Consider the following 22,815-nt stretch of genomic DNA (forward strand, 5'->3'; position numbering starts at 1 on the left):
GATGCCTTCTGATTGGCTAGAGAATGACCATTCCATTCTACAAAGGGCTACAAGGGGAAGGATCAATACGATTGACAGAGGAACCATCCTATGCTGAGGAATCGTTTGCCACTACATGTAAGAGATGGCACAGCTGGGGTTCATTAGCAGTCAAGAGATTTGATGGGGCCACCGGCTCAAACTCGGACAACCTGTGGTACAGAGAAGGCAAGGTACAGAGAATGTGCTTGTGTACCAACACACCCCAGGGACTGGGTAAGTGAAGCCAACAGCCAGTACAATATGTAGGAGCGACAAACTATGGCAGAGGGAAGCATGTTTCTCACAATAAGTCACAGCCTGCCATAGTAAACACAACTACCACTGGCCTTTAACAAAATAAATAAATTGCCAACTGGTGTAGATAACTGAACTTACAGTCGGAAAAACTGAACGTTTTGGCAGGTTTGTCCAACCCTACTGGTGAAGGTGCGGCAGAGCTCGATTCTTCCTCTGTGTCTGCTACAGAAATGCAGTGGTTTACTGCAGGAGGGACAGAATTATGTATCCCTCCTCTTCCAACCCCCCCCCCCAGGGTAGTAGCTTTTGTGGGTTCATCTACAAGGCTGGATGATGACATAGTTTTAAATATCACTTCTGAAAAACTTTAGTCTGGTTCCCTTCTCATGAGTTTATTCTTTAAGTACTGGTATTTAAAGAAACTTGCATTTATTCCAACAAATTTGCCGGACTGAAAGCTCATTGAACACTTCTTTCCAGAGGGACGGCAGCCAACACAATAGTAGCTACAGTGAACCTTCGGCTCCAAAGTTCCCTTACTCATATGCCTTAACCCTCCATAACATTTGAACAAGGCTAATTGAATTTATTTATACCCAGCCTCTCCCACACCCTGAGATCTATCTTCCTTCTTCATTTCAGTCTGGGAATGAATCATGCATGACAGGGGAGGGAGAGAGAGAGAGAGAGAGAGAGAGAGAGAGTAAATAAATGCATAGCCAAGTTTAGTAGTACAAATATTATGTTTCATATGCAGTAAGGGGACTCAGGACAGTAGAGGGTGTGTATGAGCCAGATACTCAAACTACATGTTACTTTAAATGCATTTTAAAGCCCCTTTTTCCAAAACTGTCACAGTGGTCCTAATCCAAACACACAACTTTCCCTGCTGAAAATTAACACACACACATGGGCATAGCCGGGGGGGCAGCCCCAATAAATAAAAATCAATAAAATGCATAGCTAACTGAGATTCTGTCCCCCCCAAAAAATGTCTGCACGCCCCCAGCAAAAATCCTGGCTACACACACACACACACACACACACACACACACACACACACAGTTTGCTGTTACAGTGGTACCTCGGGTTACATACGTTTCAGGTTACATACGCTTCAGGTTACAGAATCCGCTAACCCAGAAATAGTGTTTCAGGTTAAGAATTTTGCTTCAGGATGAGAACAGAAATTGTGCTCCGGCAGCGCAGCAGCAGCAGGAGGCCCCATTAGCTAAAGTGATGCTTCAGGTTAAGAACAGTTTCAGGTTAAGTACGGACCTCCGGAACCCGAGGTACCACTGTATTAGCATCTTTCGGAGCAAATAACTGGCTAGCATGATTTTCAGCTGGAGACCAGCCTGGTGCAAAAAGATTAAACCTCTCCTCTGCCCTGCTCGATTTCACTGCATTTTGGGCAGGGTGTGATGCGAGGCTGCTTTTAGTTGTACAAAATCCCGAGCACAGAACTGAAAGACGTATTTATAGTAAATGGGTGGCCTCCCTCCTGCTGCTTATTCCATGAATCTGATCTATCAAGGCCAGGAGCATCTGAGCTTAGGATAGACATCAGCATAGGAATGCAGGTTGTAAACCCAACCCATCAAAAAGCACAACCCTTGTGCCAGATATGTGCAGTTTTCTTAATTCTGGCACAAGCGCAAAGTTTGCTGCTGCTGTCATTTTTAGGTTTATTAGTGGTTACTGTATTTTTCGTTCTATAAGACGCACCAGACCACAAGACGCACCTAGTTTTTGGAGGAGGAAAACAAGAAAAAAATTATTCTGAATCCCAGAAGCCAGAACAGCAAGAGGGATCGCTGCACAGCGAAAGCAGCGACCCCTCTTGCTGTTTTGGCTCCTGGGATAGCTGCACAGCCTGCATTCGCTCCATAAGACGCTCACACATTTCCCCTTACTTTTTAGGAGGGAAAAAGTGAGTCTTATAGAGCAAAAAATACGGTAGGTCTTAAAGAGGTGCTCTTCTCAGCTCCACTGTGTATAACGAACAAACGAACCCTGAGTTCTACTCGCGGCTTTCCCTTTCCCTCGTTCAAATCTGTGAAAGAACAACCAGCTCACATTAATTGACAGCACACCCTACAACACCCACAGCAGAAAATAGGGACATTTCTCACTCCCCTGCAACTGACCCTTGGCTACAACGCCTATATATTTACTTACTCGGGAGAAAGTTCAATTGAACTCCATTAGACTTCTGAGTAGACACGTATAGGATTGTACTGGTCGTGTATTTGGGTAGAAATTACTGTACTTTTCTGCGTATAAGACTAGGTTTTTTTCTTTTAAAATTAGCTTTAAAATTTGCCCTTGTCTTATACATGGGTAGTGCAGAGGGGGATTGGGTGACTGGTTGCAGCCGCGAGATTTTCAGCAGCAATAATGCAGGTGATTGGTGGCTGTGTGAAAGGCTGTTTGCAATTGGCTGGCTCTGTGGCATAGCGCGGTCGATTGACAGCTGCAGGTGAGTGATTTTCGACAATCCCCTCCCCCACCCCCAAAAAGCTCAAAAATTGTGGGTAATCCACTCCCAAAAAAAAAAAAAAGCTCAACATTCAGCAACTCTTGGCCATCTCCCCCCTTTTTCTTAAATCGGAGTCCCCCAAAATAGGAGGCGTCTTATACATGGGGGCATCTTATAGACAGAAAACTACAATTATTTATTTTGACCTAATAATTGAAAGTGGTGGATGCTTGGCACAACCCTAAGTTCACATAGGCTCCAAGTATGATTTGCTTTGTCCATAGAAAACAGCTGAGTTGGTAGCCTAAAACAATATAGAGTCTTTATTGTCAGACTACAGTCTCCATTCAAGCTTAAAGACTTTTCTGTTTTTATATAAAATACCTGCTTTACTTTGGGTCTTATGACCTTTATCAAGGACGAAGAAAAGATGTAGAAACATAAGAAATCTTATAAACATTACATGTCACTACAATATATTTTTTTTGCATGTCACAGATATGACAAACACTGAGCTTGTTAATTATTTCCCAGCATTGTAAAACAACCTGCTACTGTTCAACCATGCAGTGAAACACTTAAGAGGAAGAATTAATTCCATTAGATGCTATCCCCAAAAACTATGCGGGCCTATCATTTAAATACAGTACTACAAAATTATATGCTTTATTCACTTTCTTGTTCTTCACAGTCAGTATCTCAGCTCCACTTCTCCAAAGTACATGACCCCATTCAGAACCTACCAAAAATATCTATATTAAAAAAAAAAAAATGGTTTCTGCACCGCAAACAAAATATGAATAAATAGGTTCAATTAACACTTGAGAAAGTACAAATAAGACTCTTGTGGCACATGAAAGACTAACGGCACAATCCTAACCATATCTACTTAGAAAAGTAGGTCCCATTGAATTAGGTGGGGCTTACTCGCAAGTAAGTAGGGTTAGGACTGCAGCTTAATAGATTTCTTACAGCAATGTATTAGCTTTTGTGGACTAGAGTCCATCAGAAGTATGAAGTACAGTGGTGCCTCGCAAGACGAAAAGAATCCGTTCTGCGAGTCTCTTTGTCTTGCGGTTTTTTCGTCTTGCAAAGCAACCCTATTAGCGGCTTAGGGGATTAGCGCTATTAGCGGCTATTAGCGGCTATTAGCGGCTATTAGCGGCTATTAGCGGCTAAGCGGCTATTAGCGGCTTAGCGGCTTAGAAAAAGGGGGGGGGCGAAAAAATCGCAAGACTTGCAAGCCCATAGGGAAATTTGTCTTGCGAAGCGCCTCGAAAAACGGAAAACCCTTTCGTCTAGCGGGTTTTTCGTCTTGCGAGGCATTCGTCTTGCGGGGCACCACTGTATGTTCTTAGTTGTCAGACTTATACATGCATATGTATTTGCGTACACACAGAGAGCGATACAGAACAAATGTAAACAGTGATGCTAAAAGGCATTGAAAAGAAAGAGATGCAGCCTGTAACATTTGAGAAACTTAGCATGTTCCATTCATTGTTTAGCTAAACTAGTGGTTGGGGGCTGAACACAGCCCATAGTAAAGTAAAAATTACATTCAAAACATATCTCAACTGTACTGAGAATACACAGCTAATAACAGACCCTCCAAGTGTCCCTATTTTCCAGGGACAGTCCCGGATTTACAGAAACTGTCTTGGTTTCTGATTTGATCCCAGAATGTCCTGCTTTTCCATAAGATGTCCCTATTTTCATCGGATAAATGTTGGTGGGTATGGAGTTACCTGACCCCCAAACCATCTGAAGACAGCCCTGTATAGGGAAGTTTTTAAATGTTTCTTTTTAAATGTTTTTATATATGTTGGAATCCGCCCAGAGTGGCTGGGGCAACCTATTGAAATGGGAGGGTATATATAGTAAAATGATGATGAATGATGGAATAGGACGTTGCTATTTTTATTGGAGAAATGTTGGCGGGAATGTAAGAATTATCATAGAAAGGTTAAACTAGAAGATCAGGGCTAGGTTTCCTTACTCCCTCTTATACTCAATAGCAATCTACATATATTAGCATCTTGGCAACCACCTTGGAAGAATGGCAGATGCAAGTAATGGACTATATGGAAATGGCAGAAATGACGGGGAGAATACGAGATCAGGGAGAAGACTTGTTGGAAGAAGATTGGAAGAAATTTAAAATCTACCTACAAAAACACTGTAAAATTTTTGAATGTTGATAACATTGAAATGAAATGAAGGGGTTCTAGTAAAAAAGGTAAAAATATGAAAGAAGGGATAGATATTAGACGAAAATTAGGAACTAACAATATGAGAAGAGAGATAATCAAGGATAAAATTAATAAGAAGGAATTTGCTAATTAATTTTAAATTGGAATACAAGAAAGGGTGGCGTGAGGAAGTCAGGAAAATAGGTTTATGAATGGTAAGAAATTAAAGAGAGGGATTTTTTTTCCTTTTTTCCTTTTTTAATTTTTTCTTTTTTTATGTGTTAACTGTCTGTTTTATTGTACTCTGATGTTTTTTGTATGTTTATATATTTTATGTTTTTCTTTATGCAACTTTTTTCTTTGATAAAACTTAATAAAATATTATAAAAATAAAAATAAAATATTAGCATCTTGGCAAAGCTCAGCTTCCAGGACACAGCAAGAGAGACAGTGAAGTTAGGTGTTGGGACCTGGAAAATGTGTTGCACTGCTCTCTGGAATTGCTCTCGTGACGCCTCCCACTCCCAATTTATGGGCTCCCTCTGCCTAATTTATTCTTAGCTCTTGGTTTGTTCCTGCATATATTTTCTATTACTGTCTTAGTCCATGAAAGAACTGAGAAAAATTCATCCAGCTATATTGGATAAAGGATTGTTATCGGCATTTTTACTGGTTATTCTACCTAGTTTTATGATCATGCTTTATACGGCTCTGCTTACTTTTAGCAGAAGAACAGGATTAGTATGCCTCAATCTAGGGACGCAGGTGGCATTGTGGGTTAAACCAGAGCCTAGGACTTGCCAATCAGAAGGTTGGGGGTTCGAATCCCCGCGACGGGGTGAGCTCCCGTTGCTCGGTCCCTGCTCCTGCCAACCTAGCAGTTTGAAAGCACGTCAAAGTGCAAGTAGATAAATAGGTACCGCTCCGGCGGGAAGTTAAACGGCGTTTCTGTGCGCCGCTCTGGTCCGCCAGAAGCAGCTTAGTCATGCTAGCCACATGACCCAGAAGCTGTAGGCTGGCTCCCTCAGCCTGTAAAGCGAGATGAGCGCCGCAACCCCAGAGTCAGCCACAACTGGACCTAACGGTCAGGGGTCCCTTTACCTTTACCTAACCATAAGCTGCTCTGGGATTCCTGGGGACTGAAGAGCAGGTTGCAAATATTTATCATCATTAAGCAACCATCCAACACACAGCCTGCAGTGCAAAGCTGTCACCACTACCTCCACCACATACCCTCATGCTGTTTTCGGGTGCATGCTGACAGCACAATGCAAAGGACTTTGTGAATGCGTCCAAAGCTCTAAAGCACCCCATTGACTTAACAGGTTCCATGCCGAAGCTTAAAGGGGTGTGCATAACTACGCAGAACACGAAGTTCCCAGAGATTCTGCTGCTTGTTCTAAAGCGAGTTGAACGGACTGTGCCTCCTACCTCGGGGCTGCCAGCTGGTCTGGAAAAATAAAAACAAGGAAATAAAACCTAGCCTGGCTTGCTCTTCTGCCAACTGATATGCAGGCCTTGGCAGGTTTCCCCCAGCCTCCTGGAGAATAACATTAGCCCCTCTCAGTCCTTCCAGTATCCATAGATACATCTCTGACCTACTCTCTGCGGAAGGTTGCTCCCTGCAGCATGCAAGCATACAAACAAAGGGGTTTTGCACACACAACTGCCAATACGGGAAGGCAAGTTTCCTCATCGTGTTGTGCACTGAGCATTCCATGCATAAAGTTGTATGCACTTGGGGTCCTTTACAGACTTTCCAAGGAATTTGTGTAGATGGCTGGGGCAGCACCAGGGTGATGAGCCAAGGGGGTGAATAATAATAATAATAATAATAATAATAATAATAATAATAATACCTATATTTATATGGTACCTACTGAGAATATCCATGAAAAGCAACTGTACCAAAAGGAATTATTGTGAAAATAATAAATATTTAGGGGGTGTGCCAAATGTTGCATGTGCTCTGGGCACCATATTACCAAAGTTCGCCTCTGGCAGAGGGGCAGGAGGGGGTAGTGTTATGTACTGAAGTTCTCACCCTGGGCCAGCAGGGGGATACTGTAGATAGTTTTCACTCAGGTCCACATATGCAAATAAGGGATTGAAAGTGACGTTCAGTGATTGGATAGTTACAGAAAGTGGTTACAGTTGCATTGTAGGGGAGCTCTATATAAGCAGGCTGGCTGAACCCTTCAATTCAGTTCTGTTCTGGCCTGTGAATAAACAAGAGCAGTTTGAAGAATTGCTGTGTCGTCTGATATGTTCACCCACAATTTAACAGGGAGCTTGCTGCCCATTCCCCATGCAGGTTTAGTATCCATGAATCCTGAATCAACAGCCACAAGCAGATTGTGTATGGGCAGCGAGATACAGAAGATAGCTCCCAGCGGCACCTCTGAGCCACCCTCACTACTTGAGTTGCATGAAAAACAGACCATCCATTAGGGTACACGAGAGCTTTTATTCCAGTGCCAATAAGCAAATGGATCAGGACTATAATAGGGGACAAAGGGTTAAGGCTGCCTCCTTCCTATGGGGGGGGGTGTCCTTCTCTGACACCTACTATTTCCTGTTGAAGAGCCATTCACACCAGTTGCTAATGGTGTGAATGGTACCTATTTTGGCTCCAAGCCACCTAACTTTGCTTAAGATCAAGCCTGGTTATTGGGGGGGGGGTTCCCTCCCTTCTCTGTCTCCTTTTGGGGTTGCAAAACACTTAGTATTTCCATTCACTTAATTCTGCAAGGCCTAGCAAGCCTGATATATGCAGTAGTTGCACTCATATATCTCAGAGGGCTGTTTTTAATTATTATCTATTTTTTTACTTGTTATTAAGGACAAGTAATTGTTATGAATTGACATTCAGCTTCTAATTTTGAGATGACTGCTGGGGAAGAGAACGAATGGAGGCGGAGGGGCTAAGGAAAGAGGATTAAAAAAAAAACCACCTTTGACCTTGACTCATTAATTTGGGTCCCATTTAATTTCTGCATAATAGTGCTAGCACCTCACCACCTGCCACACACTAAAATATTAGTGTGCTATTCCCCCCCCCCCCAGTACAAGTGAACTCATATTTCATTTATTTTGTTGGTCAAACTTTTAAACCTGTTTAATAATTGCATCCTCTCTTTGATTTCTGGCCTCCTGCCTTCTCTTTGCTTCCTTGCAAAATTCTCAGTCCTTTTTTCTGTTGTTACAATACTTGCTCTCATCTCATTTTCTTTTGCTATCCTTTCTATCACCAGCCTATTGCCCTTTCCCTCATGCCTTCTTCCCCATTCTCTTTACCTTCTCAAACATTTCTATCCTTTCTTTTTCTCACCTTCTGCTTCCTTTCTACCTGCTGGTATTGCCTTTCTGTCTCCTCCTCCTTTTACTCTCCTGCTTTAATTCACCTTCTCTGCAGCTCTAATTCACCTCTCTGTTACTCTTGCCGCCTCCTAATGTCAACTTGCCTAAAATCAAAATCAACAGGATTTCTGAGGAGGTTTCACCATTCTCAGAACATAATATGGGTGGTAGCTGTTCTTTTTGCCCCTTTGATGGATGATGAAGTTTGAAGAAACTCCATAGCTTCTCACACACGGAAGCAACATATACCTGTAGTTCCGAAACAAAATGTTTCCCCCCTCTTTTAGTTTGCGAAGTCTTTACATTTTTCAATTCTTTAAAAAAAAAAACAGCTAAATGTCTACACTTCCAAATCCACACTGAACTATTAAAGATGCCATCCTGTGCATAGTTAGGTAAGGTAAAGGGACCCCTGAGCATTAGGTCCAGTCGTGACCAACTCTGGGGTTGCGGCGCTCATCTCGCTTTATTGGCCGAGGGAACCGGCATACAGCTTCCGGGTCATGTGGCCAGCATGACTAAGCCGCTTCTGGTGAACCAGAGCAACGCACAGAAACGCCATTTACCTTCCCGCCAGAGCAGTACCTATTTATCTACTTGCACTTGACGTGCTTTCGAACTGCTAGGTGGGCAGGAGCAGGGACCGAGCAACGGGAGCTCACCCCGTCGCAGGGATTCGAACCGCCAACCTTCTGATTGGCAAGTCCTAGGCTTTGTGGTTTAACCCACAGTGCCACCCGTGTCCCTTACCTGTGAGTAGGTCCCATTAAAATAAGTGTGCTTTTCTGAGCAGCCATTCATAGGATTTGCTTTGTAACGAAGGCTTCCCCTCGCTGCAGAGCTGAATTTCCTCTACCTTTCCTGCATTTACCTGGAAGTAAAGCCCCCAAACTGAACATTGGCCTGTCTGCTCAGAGAATTAGGCTTCACCTGACAATAGTATGACCTGGATTCATGTATTTTAAATTGTCATGCATGTACCTAAGAAGTCTTACTCCCTGAATAAACCTCCTCAGACAAAACTTCACATGCAGGCTGTGCAGCAGTGGGAACCCGGTCCATGCTCTAGAGAAGCCAGTAAAGAAATATAGACTTAACACACCCCATCCAGTTTTTAAGGCATGCTTGTTCATTAAGTCCAACTAGGATTACTTAAACACAAAACACACTGCCCCCTCCCAGCCCTTCTGTTCCAAATAAGAAGTGCACTGGAATTTTGAACTGAATTTGAATTTTGGGTCGAATTCCCCCAGCATGCCATCTGAAACTGGCTTTAAATCTGATCGGTTATGATGGCTTTGCTGATTTGTTTTCCAAACCACTGATCAGATTTTTCTGTTCTGCTACATTTTATATATTTAAGCACACACCCCACACCCACAAACACCTTGATACTGTTTTTATAACTGAGCAAAGCACGCCAGGACTTTTGTTAAAACTGAAGGGTGGTGTTAAAAATGTCTTAAATACTGTATTGGCCAGAATATAAGCCTCACATCCCCCCCCCCCCCAAATTCTGACCATGAATAGTTAAAGTGCAGCTTAAATTCTCGACCTTACAAAAATTGGCTTTTACGATATCGCTGCTGAAACAGACATATGGTAAAACGGAACGGGTGTGAGTCCCTGTGGAATTTTAAGGGAGTGGTTTATATTCGGGTATTGTCTTTTTTTCTTTTTCCGCCTAGAATTTCAAAGGTGAGGCTTATATTCGGGTGCGGCTTATATTGGGGCCAATACAGTAAATACGGGGCAAAAGGCAGCTCTCTCACCCCACAACACCTATAATGTCTCAGTCTCCCCACATAATGTCTCAGTCTCTCCCCTATAATGGTGTGAGAAATAAGAGTCCGCCTCACAGGGGTGTTGTGGAAAAAAGCAAAATAGTTTATAGAAGGGAAAGTTCTGTCAGACGCAGCTTTTCCCCGCCGTTGCATTTGGGAAACCACACAACCGGCAGCATTTTCCTTGCCATGACACCAGAAGCAGATGGACTCCAATTCTCATCAACCTCAGTCAATATGGCCAAGGGAAAGGAATGATGGGAGTTGTAGTCCAACAATATATGGAGGGCTGGGCCACAGGTTATCCTTTCCTGTACTGGAGGCCAGAGATGCTGAAGGAGCAAACAGGACTGAGTAGACAATAGGAGGAAAAATAAGGACCCAATGGTGCCAACTTGAATAAAATATGGGGTCTCTCCCCCCCCCCCCGGTAAGCCCCGCTTTGCATAATTGATCACATTACACAGTGCACATACGTCATTTGAATGGCAATGCCCATTGTGATAGGAATTTTGAGGTCTTAGATATATGGTAATGTTCATAAGCGTACCAACCAAGCACGTACATAGATCAGCACAGGAAGACTGACCTGAAACCATTTTGATTCCCAAACTGACCAATTGTTTTCCCTGCAAGGAGGGAGGGGGGAGTCAGGGAGCCTTCCCATTGTCTCAGGAATTGAGTAATCAGCATTTTAATGGGTGACAGACTATCAGGAAAGGCAATCAGATAACTGGCAAACAGGAAAAACAACATTCAAATTTCTGTTTTAGACCACCTTTTCTGTGATGTAGGTATGATGTATCTGGGGGGTGGTCTTAGGTTACAGGGTGCCAATTTCAAAAGTCTTTATAAGGCCTTGCGTGCCATTATTCTAGGTTCCTCCTCCTTTCCTGTGAGAGAGGGGAGCACCCTGTTGCAACAGATCAACAAAGATCAAGCTTACTAGCTGCTTTGCTTCTCAATATTCTCTGGTTGGCCTCTGTTATTTTCTCCTACCAATAGGGAACCTATGTAAGGACTCTATATGGACTCTTGGATACCCCACAAGGGAAAAGGGCAATTTTTGTTTACAACACCATCACCTTTGGGGACCCCCCTCAGATGTTTTATTGGTGGGGGGGGGAGAAGGTACCTCAGCCCCTAGGAGTTGGTTCCTATGCAAGGACTTAAAGGAGGAATGAGCGATAATGGAGTCACATAGAGGAACAAAGAACAGGAAATGCAAAAAAGCAACAAAGTTCAACAAGGGTAAGAGATTCTCATTTTTTTTCTTTTGGCAGGTCTCTCGTGTCTTCATGACTGGCAGAAACATAACAGCTGCCGTTTCCCCCTCACCGCGGTCACCGTTGATGCTGGGAAGAGCTTCAGCTGTTACATTCCTGCCCACCCTGCAGTTTTGAGAGTCATAAAGCCATGCGAGAAAGGAGCCATCGGCAGAGCGTCTTCGTGTGAGGGAGGAAGCATGTGGATGGACAAGGAGGGTTGCCACTTTCTGCCTGGCTCTGCTCATGCACCTTAACTTGGGGCAGCTGCATCTGTAAGTTTTGGCTTCTCTCAGTTTCTCATTTCCCCATTCTTAAGCTCAGTTCCCCAAATTCCCACATTGGTTCTGTGTTTTTGTTATCTAAGAAGTCATCGTGGTGATGCTCCCGGTCCCTTCCAGTCCTGCAATTCTTTGGATCTATGAAAATTCATCAGCATATTAGTGCCAATATTTATATTTTCCTGAATGCAATGCAATTTTTTATTTTGGCAAATATGTGCATATTTACGCACGTGTTACCTCAGTATATGCACTGCTGTACACATTACTTGGGGGACGCGGGTGGCGCTGTGGGTTAAACCACAGAGCCTAGGACTTGCCAATCAGAAGGTCGGCGGTTCGAATCCCCGCAACGGGGTGAGCTCCCGTTGCTCTGTCCCTGCTCCTGCCAACCTAGCAGTTTGAAAGCACACCAGTGCAAGTAGATAAATAGGTACCGCTCTGGCAGGAAGGTAAACGGCGTTTCCGTGCGCTGCTCTGGTTTGCCAGAAGCGGCTTAGTCATGCTGGCTCCCTCGGCCAATAAAGCGAGATGAGCGCAGGAACCCCAGAGTCAGCCACGACTGGACCTAATGGTCAGGGGTCCCTTTACCTTTACCTTTACACATTACTTAGCTGGAGAACTGAACTACACTGCTGCGAATTTCGAAGGACGGCTGTATTTCCATTTGCATATTGTTTTGAAAAGCGTGATCTGGGTCGATTTGCCTTGAAATGTGAACTGCATCAAATGTCTGCCCCACCCCTATCCCGAAGACACAAAGAAATGAATTTCATAATGCAGGTAAAAGCAAAAGGAGCAGGAGTGGAACACAAGGTGAGAACTGCATAGGTGAGGGAGCTCTGCATAAAAGAGGCGCAGAGCAGGAAAAACCCTGCTCATTGTAGAGTTTCTGCCATTGCTGCTGTGTTAGAATTAGAGAAGCCAGACCTCATGAAAGTCTCTTAAAAGCACAAGGATGCTGTCAGCGTTGGGACTTGGAAACCCCTAAGCAGCAAAGAGGGGTGAGAGGTTTCAGTATTTTTCGCTCCATAAGATGCACCTGACCATAAGACACCTAGTTTTTAGAGGAGGAAAACAAGAAAAAAAATATTCTGAACAGTGGATGTTTGATTTTTGTGGTTCATGCTGTGGCCACAGATATGCTATGTGATCTGATGGTGAATTTGGGGTGACCCAATGCAAAAATCCTGAGGATCCATGTGCTTTTACCTCCCCCCTCCCAGGCAGCCTCCTTTATCGCTAGCCTCCCTTATCTCCCTCCGATCGCTTGCTGATCAGCTGCTCAGTGGCTTTGTTTCAACACCCCCTTCCTTCTTTCTAAAAAAAAAAGCACAATCTGCTTTTTGCCCCTTGGTAATTCAGCTCCAGGGACCACACATTTGCTCCATAAGATGCACAGACATTTCCCCTTACTTTTTAGGAGGAAAAAAGTGTGTCTTATGGAGTGAAAAATACGGTAATTTTACAAACAGGCCCGCTGGATCTACCACATAGTGAGGAAAGCAAGCGAAATCCTGATCCTAATTGGACCCTACCCTAATTTTTGCAGCTTGGTTCCCTGTTTTGGGCAGGAGATAACAGCAAGAACAGACAGCAGCACCTGCAGAGAGAACGAAAACAGTAGCCTGTAGGCTTGCGGCTTCACAATCATGCAGCTCACCCCAGGGACCCTTTACAAAAACGTAAGACAAGACCGGCCAATGGTCCATCCCATCCAACTACCCATTCTCCCAGTGGCCAACCAGATGGTAGCCCCTAGTAGCCACTGCTAGCCTTTGTCTAACTCCATTTCAAAGCCATCACTTTCCCGGATGTAACTTGACAATGAAAGCATTAATAACCCCAAACTCTTTTCTGAAGTCTCTGGAACAATTGTTGTTAACTTGTGAAGAACTTTTCAGTTGTGCAAATTAGCAGACTAATACCAAACAGACATCAACAGCTTGCTCCTCAGCGGAGTCTTCTTGACGAGGGTCCAGTTCTGATTTAATGCGAAGCCAAACTATGGCTTTATTGTGTATAAGGAAGTGTGTGGGTATCCGGAGTGAAAATCACGACTGTGTCTCACCTCCCTCAGTCCCCTTGCTGCTGTGCTCCCTGAAGCTAAGCCACGGTTTGGCTTAGGGTTACGCACAAACCAGAGCTCACGGTTTGCCTCGTTCCTAGAAAACCACAAACTGTAACCAAGGTTTTCTCCTTGGCTTACCATTCATTGTTTTTCTGGAAGAGACAGATAACAAGCTCAGGTTTGCCCATAATGCTAAGCTAAACCATAGCTTACCTCTAGGTAGTGCCGTAGCAACAGGACCAGGGAAGGAGCAAAGCAGCAGTGATTTTTGCTCTGGCTTGCACACTTATTCACTGACTTACTCACTAAACCACTATTTGATAAATTAGGTTTAGGAATTAAATGTGCTGAACTTTTTTACTTTTAAAGAATAGATTACACTTTTATTTCACCTTTCTCCCACGGAGTAACTCAAGATGCACATATAAATTTTCCATACATCTCCCATCCAGGCACTCACCAGACCCTTTGAGAGGGTGTACGCAGGTTCGTCCACAAAATATATATTTTAGTCTGTCAACCATGGTTGACAGTGAAACACTCTGTGTGCTCCTGCACCCTTCTTCTGTTCCATTAAACACTTTCATATATTGCATGGAAGGGCCTAGCTTGCCTTCTAAGTACTGAGGGTGACAAGGGTGGTCATATACAAACGTCGCATCTCCACATGCATTTAAGGCACTTTGCTTCCACCAAAGAACTACAGAAACTGTTGTTTAAGGGTGCTTGGAGCTGCTAGGAGACCCCTCACAAAGAGACATTTGCCTGCACCCATAACAAACCCAGGATTCTTTGGGAGAAGCTAAAGAGGTACAATGGTGCTTTAAATGGATGTGGCCCCAAAGAGGCCATTTTTAATAGCTGTGCAGAAGAGGGGATTTCAGAAGGTGTAGCTTGCATGACAATCGGCCCCTGCTGAAATGCCCTCTTCGAGACAAATATTAAAAAATGCTGTCTTCCTTTTCCATCTGGCCCACTTTAGGGCTAGCAAATATGTTTTGTTTTGTTTTGACACTTACCAAGCCAAGGATGCAGCCAGCCTCTTCAGCGCACAGCTGTAGCAAAATGCGAAGCTCTGAGGAGAAGCCATGTCTGCTGTTCCCAGCTGCCTACACATATCTCTACCCACCCATCTTCAAAACATTTACACTGATAGAAACATGCTAGTGTCGACTGGGCTCTGATGGCAAAAGTGAAGTGAGGTACCATGAAAATTTAAGGAAGCCTGAATTCATGATTTGTGCATAAATATACAAAAGTATCAAATCTCAAAAAGTTTGGATGAACATTTAATTTCTGCAGAAGAGTCAAGAGCTTTGGCTAACTGGACTCCTCAGAAAATAGACTTAGCATTACAATCATATACCTTATAGCACGCCTTAAGGAACAAACTTGATAGTTGCAGAGGAGGACAACCTCACAGGCTGAATCCTGGTCCCGTTGAAGTCAACACCTAACTCCCATTGGCTTCAATTAGCACCAGAATATGGCCCTTTACTGCCAGGGGTGTTTACATTAAAATCAAATTTACTACGCCAGTGAGGTGCACTGTAAACTTTTGGAGCCCCATTATCTCTTTTGGGTCCTTCAGAGCCCAAACAGCAGAATAAACTGAACTAAAGGAAACCAAGCTTTCCCTCTCCCTTTCATTCCTTTTTCACAGATTCCAGGAAAGGAGGTTGGATTTGACCTTTTTTAAAAAAAGAAGAAGAAAAGAACAGAATTATCTGAAATACAAAAACAGTTTTCCCGGTTGCCCTTGTCGCGCTACACATCACATCCTAAGGAAGGGCCCCTTTTCAGTTCCAGAAGGACCAGAACTTGAAGGTGGGGAAAATAAAGTTTGATTGGGATTAGGACTTGAATTCATTCCAGTGGGAATATAGTACAAACTCTCCATGTAGTTGCCATCGGCGGTTTGGGTAGCTGGAGGAACGTCGCTCTTCGAAAAATGGCTGTAATTTTCGTTGAGGTTTGCATTTTCTTGAGCGGGTTGTTGGTCTTGAAGATCCAGGTTGGTGGGGGGCATCGCTGGAGGGGGAGGGGGGAACCCAGGAAACCCAGAGTACGACATGTAAGGTGGTCCATAACCTCCTGGATTCATGACCACTGGTGAGAAAGGAGACTGGTAAAGCCCGCTGTGTGACGATAGTGGGACTGGGGGTATCAGGACCTCAATGTACTGCCCTGTTTCTGGGTCATAAAGCATCTTTAATTGAGGCTGCCTTGGCGGTTCCACATAGTAGCATTTCCCACTCTCTGGATCAACCAACATTTTTCTGTGTCCCTGTAGAGAAGGAGGAGGAGGAGGAGGAGCTGCAGCCGCAGGAGGAGCAGGATGAAAGTGCCTTGTTGGACTTGGGGCACTCTTGCCAGATGGAGAAATTCCTTCATTTCTTCTTGTGAAGCTAGGAGACTCTTCAAGTCTTAGGGGGAGTTGCCCATGGCTTGGGTGAGTGTATAGCACGTTATCGGAGGGTGCCTTCCTCTCCATTTGTTTTGGTGGGAAAAGTTCGTGGCTTATTTTATTTCCCGATGCTTCTCCACTCGGCTGGAAGGAGACATTGGAGGTGAAAGAGTTGTTGTCAGTGTTCAAAGGCACTGGGTGTTTAACAGTTGCTTCAGATTGATGGGTTTTCACAGGAATCGTTAAGTAATTTGTGTTGTCAGCCTGGGTCGCTGAAAAATACTGTTCATTTGTTGCCTGATGTTTGTTGAAGTTGTCGCACCCTGGGTCGTGGAGCTTTCCATAAGAGGTTGATGGAGTAAAAGAGGAGTTTGATATCACCTTGATTCCTTCAGTGTACTCTGTTGGTGCTAGTGGACTGTTTGAAATCACACAATCAGACTGGATTCTGTTGTGCTTATGCAAGGGTCTGGTGTCTTCCTGTACTGTAGAGTCATATCTACCATCTGCAAAATTACTATTTTCTTGAGTCTGTGTGTGAATATTTTGGGTGCTTGTCATTGGAGGCCTGATGGCTTGTGGGTACCTACAGCTTCCATGAGATGATCCAGATTCTGGAAACATATTTTCGTCTTTCAGAAGGTTATTGGAAGCCACTGAGAAGAACTCGCTGGATAAATGTTTCTGATAGGGCAACTCGGCTTCTTGGGTTTTGCAAGGGTCATTCATATAGCTTGTGGTTCCACAGCCATTATCTCTCCTTGTGATTTCCCGTACATAGGTAGAAGATGGGATCCTAAGAGACTCTGATGAAGCAGCATCTTGGGTTTCTCTCAACAAACTATGTTTAGACTGTGGCACTGAATCTTTCATGGTCCTTTCATCCAGTCTGGAGCAACTAGAAGCTGGAAAATAGTCAGTTTCAGTTTTGTGCGACTGTTTGGAGAGAGAACTGTTGACTTTAATATTAAGCTGAGATTCTTTCTTGGCAGTTGTAGAGGAAGGCCTGACATTTAATTCACTCCGCTCATAAGGCACTTGTTTGTTTTCAACTTGCGTCGGAAATTCTTTATTTTCAACAAGTTTCTTGGACTGAATTGTAGTAATGTGCACTGCAGGTTCACCCACTGAAGAACATTTGCTTTCTGGATGACATACAGGTACATTTTCGTGTGTCTGTACTGTGGGATTAGAATTATCAGTGGGCTCCTTGCTCCTTGTGCCCTGATCATGTAGAGAAAGCGTTGACACATCAATGTCCCCCATTTGGTCTTGCTTATTCTCCTGTGCATTGTTTGCTGTTTGCATATCATCTTTCCGACATATTGATGTGCAGCGTATGAACAGAGGTGAAACAGCTGGGGGCTCCTTTGGTAGCACAATTAAGCTGTTCTCACGTTTGCTTTCAGAATAAGATGCCTGATCTACACTGGAGCTGTCTGAAGATTTAAAGCCAAGATTATATGTGTCCTTCACTAATTTTCTTACACCTCTGGGCTGATGTATTCTGGCCTTCTCTTTGCTTTCCGTTTGAATTGTCTCCCCTGTCTGAGGTCTTTTGGGGAGATTTGATTTTTCACCACTGTGTGATTTGACAGAAGCTGGAAAAGCCACAGATGAAAGTTTCATGCTCTGAAATGTAGGCAGCCTCCGCTCATTGGAAACTCTTTCCAAAGATTTGTGCCTAGAGGCATTTGGAACATTATGCTCATTCTTGATCTGAGGGATGAGTTTCATTTCTTTGGTTTTGGATGTGAAGATGTTACTGGGAGTATCTTTGGCTACCACAAGACTTTTCGGTGTCAGGGGGAATTTTTCTTCCTTTGACTGTATGTGCTTGCTCTGACGAATGGCTCGCTGCTTCAGATTTGGCCATGGCTTTTGTGGCTTTGCAAATTTCGGAACTGCAGCCAAGCTTTCCGTATCAGCCTCCATGGACTCAAACACAGCTCGGGCTCTCCTGTATTCTTTCCTTACCCCAGCGGCCTGCTTCCTGGTGTTGCTTGATTCTATTACATTCACACCCCCATCTGCCAAAATGGGGAGTCTTTTCAGCTGAGTGACTTCTTGATACTTCAGTCTCTCATTCAGCTCGTTAAATGTATCTTTCAGTTTGCAGACATTCTCCCTTAGTTGCTCGTTGAGCACAACTCCTTTCGTTGGCCTCAAGGCATCCACACCGTCTTTATTCACTGTGATGGGCTCTGACCTCTCACTGGTGGAATGGCTCTGCACCTCTTCCGTTGAAAAACTGCAGTCCGACTTAGACAGAGAACTTGACTTGCCTTCTAAACTGTCCCCTGGGAGGTCAGTGCTGATGGACGAAGGGACAGAAGAGGTTGAGCTCCCCCGGACAGATGCTTGTTCCATTTTAATCCTGTGTTCATACTGCATTTTTTTAGCCAAAACGTTTTTCACCAGGCTGGAAGCCATCCTCGTTTTGCTGTAAGCGTTGTTCAAAGAGGCGGCCTTCAGAAATTGCTTATAATTCAGCCTAAACTCATCGCTGATGTTTCTCGCTTTCACACACGACTCTTTTCGTGGTTGTGTGAATGGCTGGAGGGCAGCACAGTCCCCAGCAGCGCAAAAACCTGTCTCCTTCTTCTCCTTCCGCCTTAACTGGATCTGACGCTTGGGCACCATTCTCTTTTTAGAGAGGCTCTTTTTGCCATCAGCATTCTCTAGGGCGACATCGATGCACTCAGCGTGCTCCTTCCCCAAGACGCCACTGAGCAGTCCTGCATCTGGGGCTTTGCTGGCTGTTGGGAATAGCCGGCTTCCTTTCGCGTGGCCGACCACCACTGTTTTCCTCTGATCACTGCACAATGGCCACCTGTTCATTCCATTACTATCTTCTGGCAAGGAATTGGACAGGCTGGAGGATGTCCTGTTACTGGAACTATACATATCTAGGTAGCTGCCTTGTGGGCATGAGAGACTCTGGAAGGACAGAGCAGTAAGCTTCTCTACTTCATTATCAGCCTCATCAGAGTCACTCAAAACACAGGGATTTTCAACAAAATATTTGGGGCATGCTGGTTTGCTACTTACAGGATCATGCACTCGGCTGCCAAGGCTGCTTTTCTTCGGCTTGCGTGCACTGGGTAACATTTCCTTGGATTTGTCGGAACTGAATTGTGCAGGATGATCCAAATACTTCGATCCGCTGTCTCCTGGCTGCAGCCTCCGTGTGACTAGCCCCATTCTACCACTGCACACTGGATCTGAGCTATTCTTAGCTTTGATTGACATCTGAACCTGTTGCTTTTCCTTCCCACTGGAACAGAGTTGGTCTCTGCAGGTTTGATCTTTTATAGTACCCTTGGGGTCTGCCTGCAGGCTCGGTGCTCTCGCCTCTTGGACTGGCAACGACTCGCCAAATGTCTCGCTCCTGCGTAAAGGAAAACGAGCTCGGGATCCTCCAGATGTAGCAGCATAAGTATTCCCTTTTGTGCCGCACAGGCCATCTCGTAAGACGTCGCTGGAACTATTCAAAGTCCCATGGAGTTGGCTGGCTGTAACCTTGGAAATCCTATCAGCAGGGCTTGTCTGAGCTGCAGGAAGGACCGGCGTTGCTGCTACGCTTCCTTGCTCATGTTCTGAGTCGCAGTAAGTGCACTCCTCAAGACAATCTCCGGCTTCTTCAAAGAATTCAACACAGTCCTTGAAACTCTCCACTTCCTCTGAACCTGGTGCTGAACGGTAAGAAGAACTAGACGTGTCCGAGGTGCGGTCTCCTTTGGAATTGCTCGTAACGTGGCAGTCTTTCTCTGGAGGAGAATGGAGTCTGCAGCTGTAGTTGCTGATTTCTTCTCCGTCCGGACCATCAAGCTCAGGAGATAGTTGACTGTTTCTCGTCACGCAGGGGAACATTTTTATGCTGCAAAAACCATTCAGATCTGAGCTGGAACAATGGGAGTCTGGATCCTGTTTTATCGCTGTTGCAGCTGGGTCTGTTCCCACTCACACTTGCGAACTTGATCTTCTGGGAGAAGCTCATGTTCCACCCTCTCCCTGTTTAATCCAGTCATGATAAAAAAGTGAAACCTCTGGTTATGTCATGTGCCTGTTTGAGGGAGGCATGCCGAAGAAAATAGAAACACACACATGCAGTGTGCTATAAAAACACAAGCATCAGTAAACAGAAAACAAAATATCAGGGCTATATTTGCTTTCCTTCTCTCCAGAGCAACTCAGCCAGAAGTTGAGATACAGAGCAGCTAGTTCCAAAATGTGTTATGGCTTGCAGAACAAAGTACTCCAGGAGGCACCAGTGTCATTAGAGAAATAAAGATTAAAAATCCAAGCATGTTAGCATGGTTGCTACAGCTGTCGCCTGATAAAATAATTTTTAGTCCTTTAATCACCTAAATGGTTGAATAAATTCATCACTTGAAAACGAATACAATTGTAGATGCGCAATACACCGATCTTGAAGGAAATTAGGTAGGACATGTCTATGCTGGGGCTGGTGCCATCTTAGAAGACGCATTTCTTCCTATGTGAGAGAGGAGGAGGAAAGCATATACTGGGACTTCTTGCCCTCTGCAACTTTTATAAGTACACAATGAAAGCATTAATAATCCCAAACTCTTTTCTGAAGTCTCTGGAACAATTGTTGTTAACTTGTGAAATATTTTTCAGATGTGCAAATTAGCAGACTAATACCAAACAGACATCAACAGCTTGCTTCTCAGCGGAGTCTTCTTGACGAGGGTCCAGTTCGGATTTAATGCTAAGCCAATCTATGGCTTTAGTGTGAATAAAGAAGTGTGTGGGTATCCAGAGTGAAAATCACGACTCTGCAACTTTTATAAGTACACATATTTAAAATAATTTAGGTATGGTATCTGAAGAAGTGTGCATGCACACGAAATCTCATACCAATAACAAACTTAGTTGGTCTCTAAGGCGCTACTGGAAGGAATTTTTTTATTTTGTTTCGACTACGGCAGACCAGCACGGCGACCTACCTGTAACTTAAAATAATTTAACATTAATCAAAGCAAGAGTTTCCCACGTATTTGATTAAAAGCTGCAGTTCTAACAGTTGTTAATACTGTTGACGGAGGGGTTCAAAAGCAACGCAACATTCCCACTTTAAGGCAACAGCTTTCACTCAGACCAGAGTTTCCCAAACTTGGGTCTCCAGCTGTTTTTTGGACTACAATTCCCACCATCCCTAGCTAGCAGGAACAGTGGTCAGGGATGATAGGAACTGTAGTCCAAAAACAGCTGGGGACCCAAGTTTGGGAAACTCTGACTTAGACCAAGGACAACCAACGCATTGCCCTCCAGGTGTTGTTAGACTGCAACTCCCATCAGTGCCAGTCAGCATGGCCAATGGTCAGGGATGATGGGATTTGTAGTTCATCATCTAGAAGGCACCATGTTGGCTACCCTTGCTTTAATATCTTTGCTTGCACAGCAGCATATCTGGACTGGCAACATCTGCTTCTGGAGTGGTTGGGATGGTTGCTGTGCCTCCAGTCTTCTAGCTAGACTGGTGCCTGGGAGCGGCCACTGAGACCACATAACACCTTGAACATCTTGAAAGACCTACACTGGCTTCCAGTACGTTTCTGAGCACAATTCAAAGTGTTGGTGCTGACCTTTAAAGCCCTAAATGGCCTCGGCCCAGTATACCTGAAGGAGCATCTCCACCCCCATCGTTCTGCCCGGACACTGAGGTCCAGCTCTAAGGGCCTTCTGGCAGTTCCCTCGCAACGAGAAGCCAAGTTACAGGGAACCAGGCAGAGGGCCTTCTTAGTAGTGGCGCCTGCCCTGTGGAACGCCCTCCCACCAGATGTCAAAGAGAAAAATAACTACCAAACTTTTAGAAGTCATCTGAAGGCAGCCCTGTTTAGGGAAGCTTTTAATGTTTAATAGGTTATTGTATTTTAGTGTTCTGTTGGAAGCTGCCCAGAGTGGCTGGGGAAACCCAGCCAGATGGTCGGGGTATAAATAATAAACAATAATAATTAACAAATAATAATAATAATAATAATAATAATAATAATAATAATAATAATAATTGTAGTGGTCTTTATTGCTGCTTGCTTCGGACTTCCATTTCTGTCTCTACTGCTTAACTCTGTCTCCTTTCAAAGACTGAAGCTGATAGCACAACAATACTGTGTGTGTGGAGGGATTACTGTTTTTGTTTGTTATTATGGTATGTATTTCTGCGTTTTTATATTATAAACTGCTCTGTGATCTTCGGATGAAGGGTGGTACAGAAATTTAATATATAATAATAACAGCAGCAGCAGAAACTGGCCATTTGCTGCTGGAAAATCTCCCCACCCCTTCCCATTTACCTCTAACAGATTGAAGTGTGAAGGCCTAGGAGCAGTTTGCAATAGCTCTGTTCTTGAAGTCTGACACAATAGGAATGAAGTTTGCACCTATCATTTTGCATTTCCAATCACCACGCACATTTGCCCTGCAGATCGTGTTTAGTTTTTGTGGGGGTAAGTCAGGATACCACTGGAAAATTATTTCTGGTTGCACTTCTAATCAAGGGAAGCAATCTGCCAATTGAAAGACAAACTTGTTATGTACTGAAGTTCTCACCCTGGGCCAGCAGGGGGATACTGTAGATAGTGATGCAAATAAGGGATCGAAAGTGACGTTCAGTGATTGGATAGTTTTAGAAAATTGTTACAGTTACGTTGTACTGGAGCTCTATATAAGC

General features: G+C 44.2%; 1 protein-coding gene and 1 long non-coding RNA gene across 3 annotated transcripts; one reads left to right on the forward strand and one right to left on the reverse strand.

Annotated features, from left to right (window-relative positions):
* The first annotated feature begins 51 nt into the window (after positions 1–51).
* LOC309338463 lies at positions 52–13,490 on the forward strand. 2 transcript variants are annotated; one of them, XR_014154894.1, is made up of 3 exons: positions 52–207; positions 11,378–11,634; positions 13,193–13,490. It is a non-coding gene; the product is annotated as an uncharacterized lncRNA (long non-coding RNA). The 2 variants fall into 2 exon arrangements; XR_014154895.1 differs by having other exon boundaries at positions 56–255.
* A 1,492-nt stretch (positions 13,491–14,982) lies between these two features.
* Positions 14,983–19,991, reverse strand: PROB1 (proline rich basic protein 1; the record flags this gene model as incomplete). Its single annotated transcript, XM_081855969.1, has 1 exon — positions 14,983–19,991. The coding sequence occupies one exon, from the start codon at positions 19,989–19,991 to the stop codon at positions 15,486–15,488; it is 4,506 nt and encodes a 1,501-aa protein (XP_081712095.1). The 3' UTR covers positions 14,983–15,485.
* Between the last annotated feature and the right edge of the window lie 2,824 nt (positions 19,992–22,815).

This window comes from Podarcis erhardii (genome assembly GCF_964252035.2).
Source record: "Podarcis erhardii genome assembly, chromosome: 3".
NCBI lineage: Eukaryota > Metazoa > Chordata > Lepidosauria > Squamata > Lacertidae > Podarcis > Podarcis erhardii.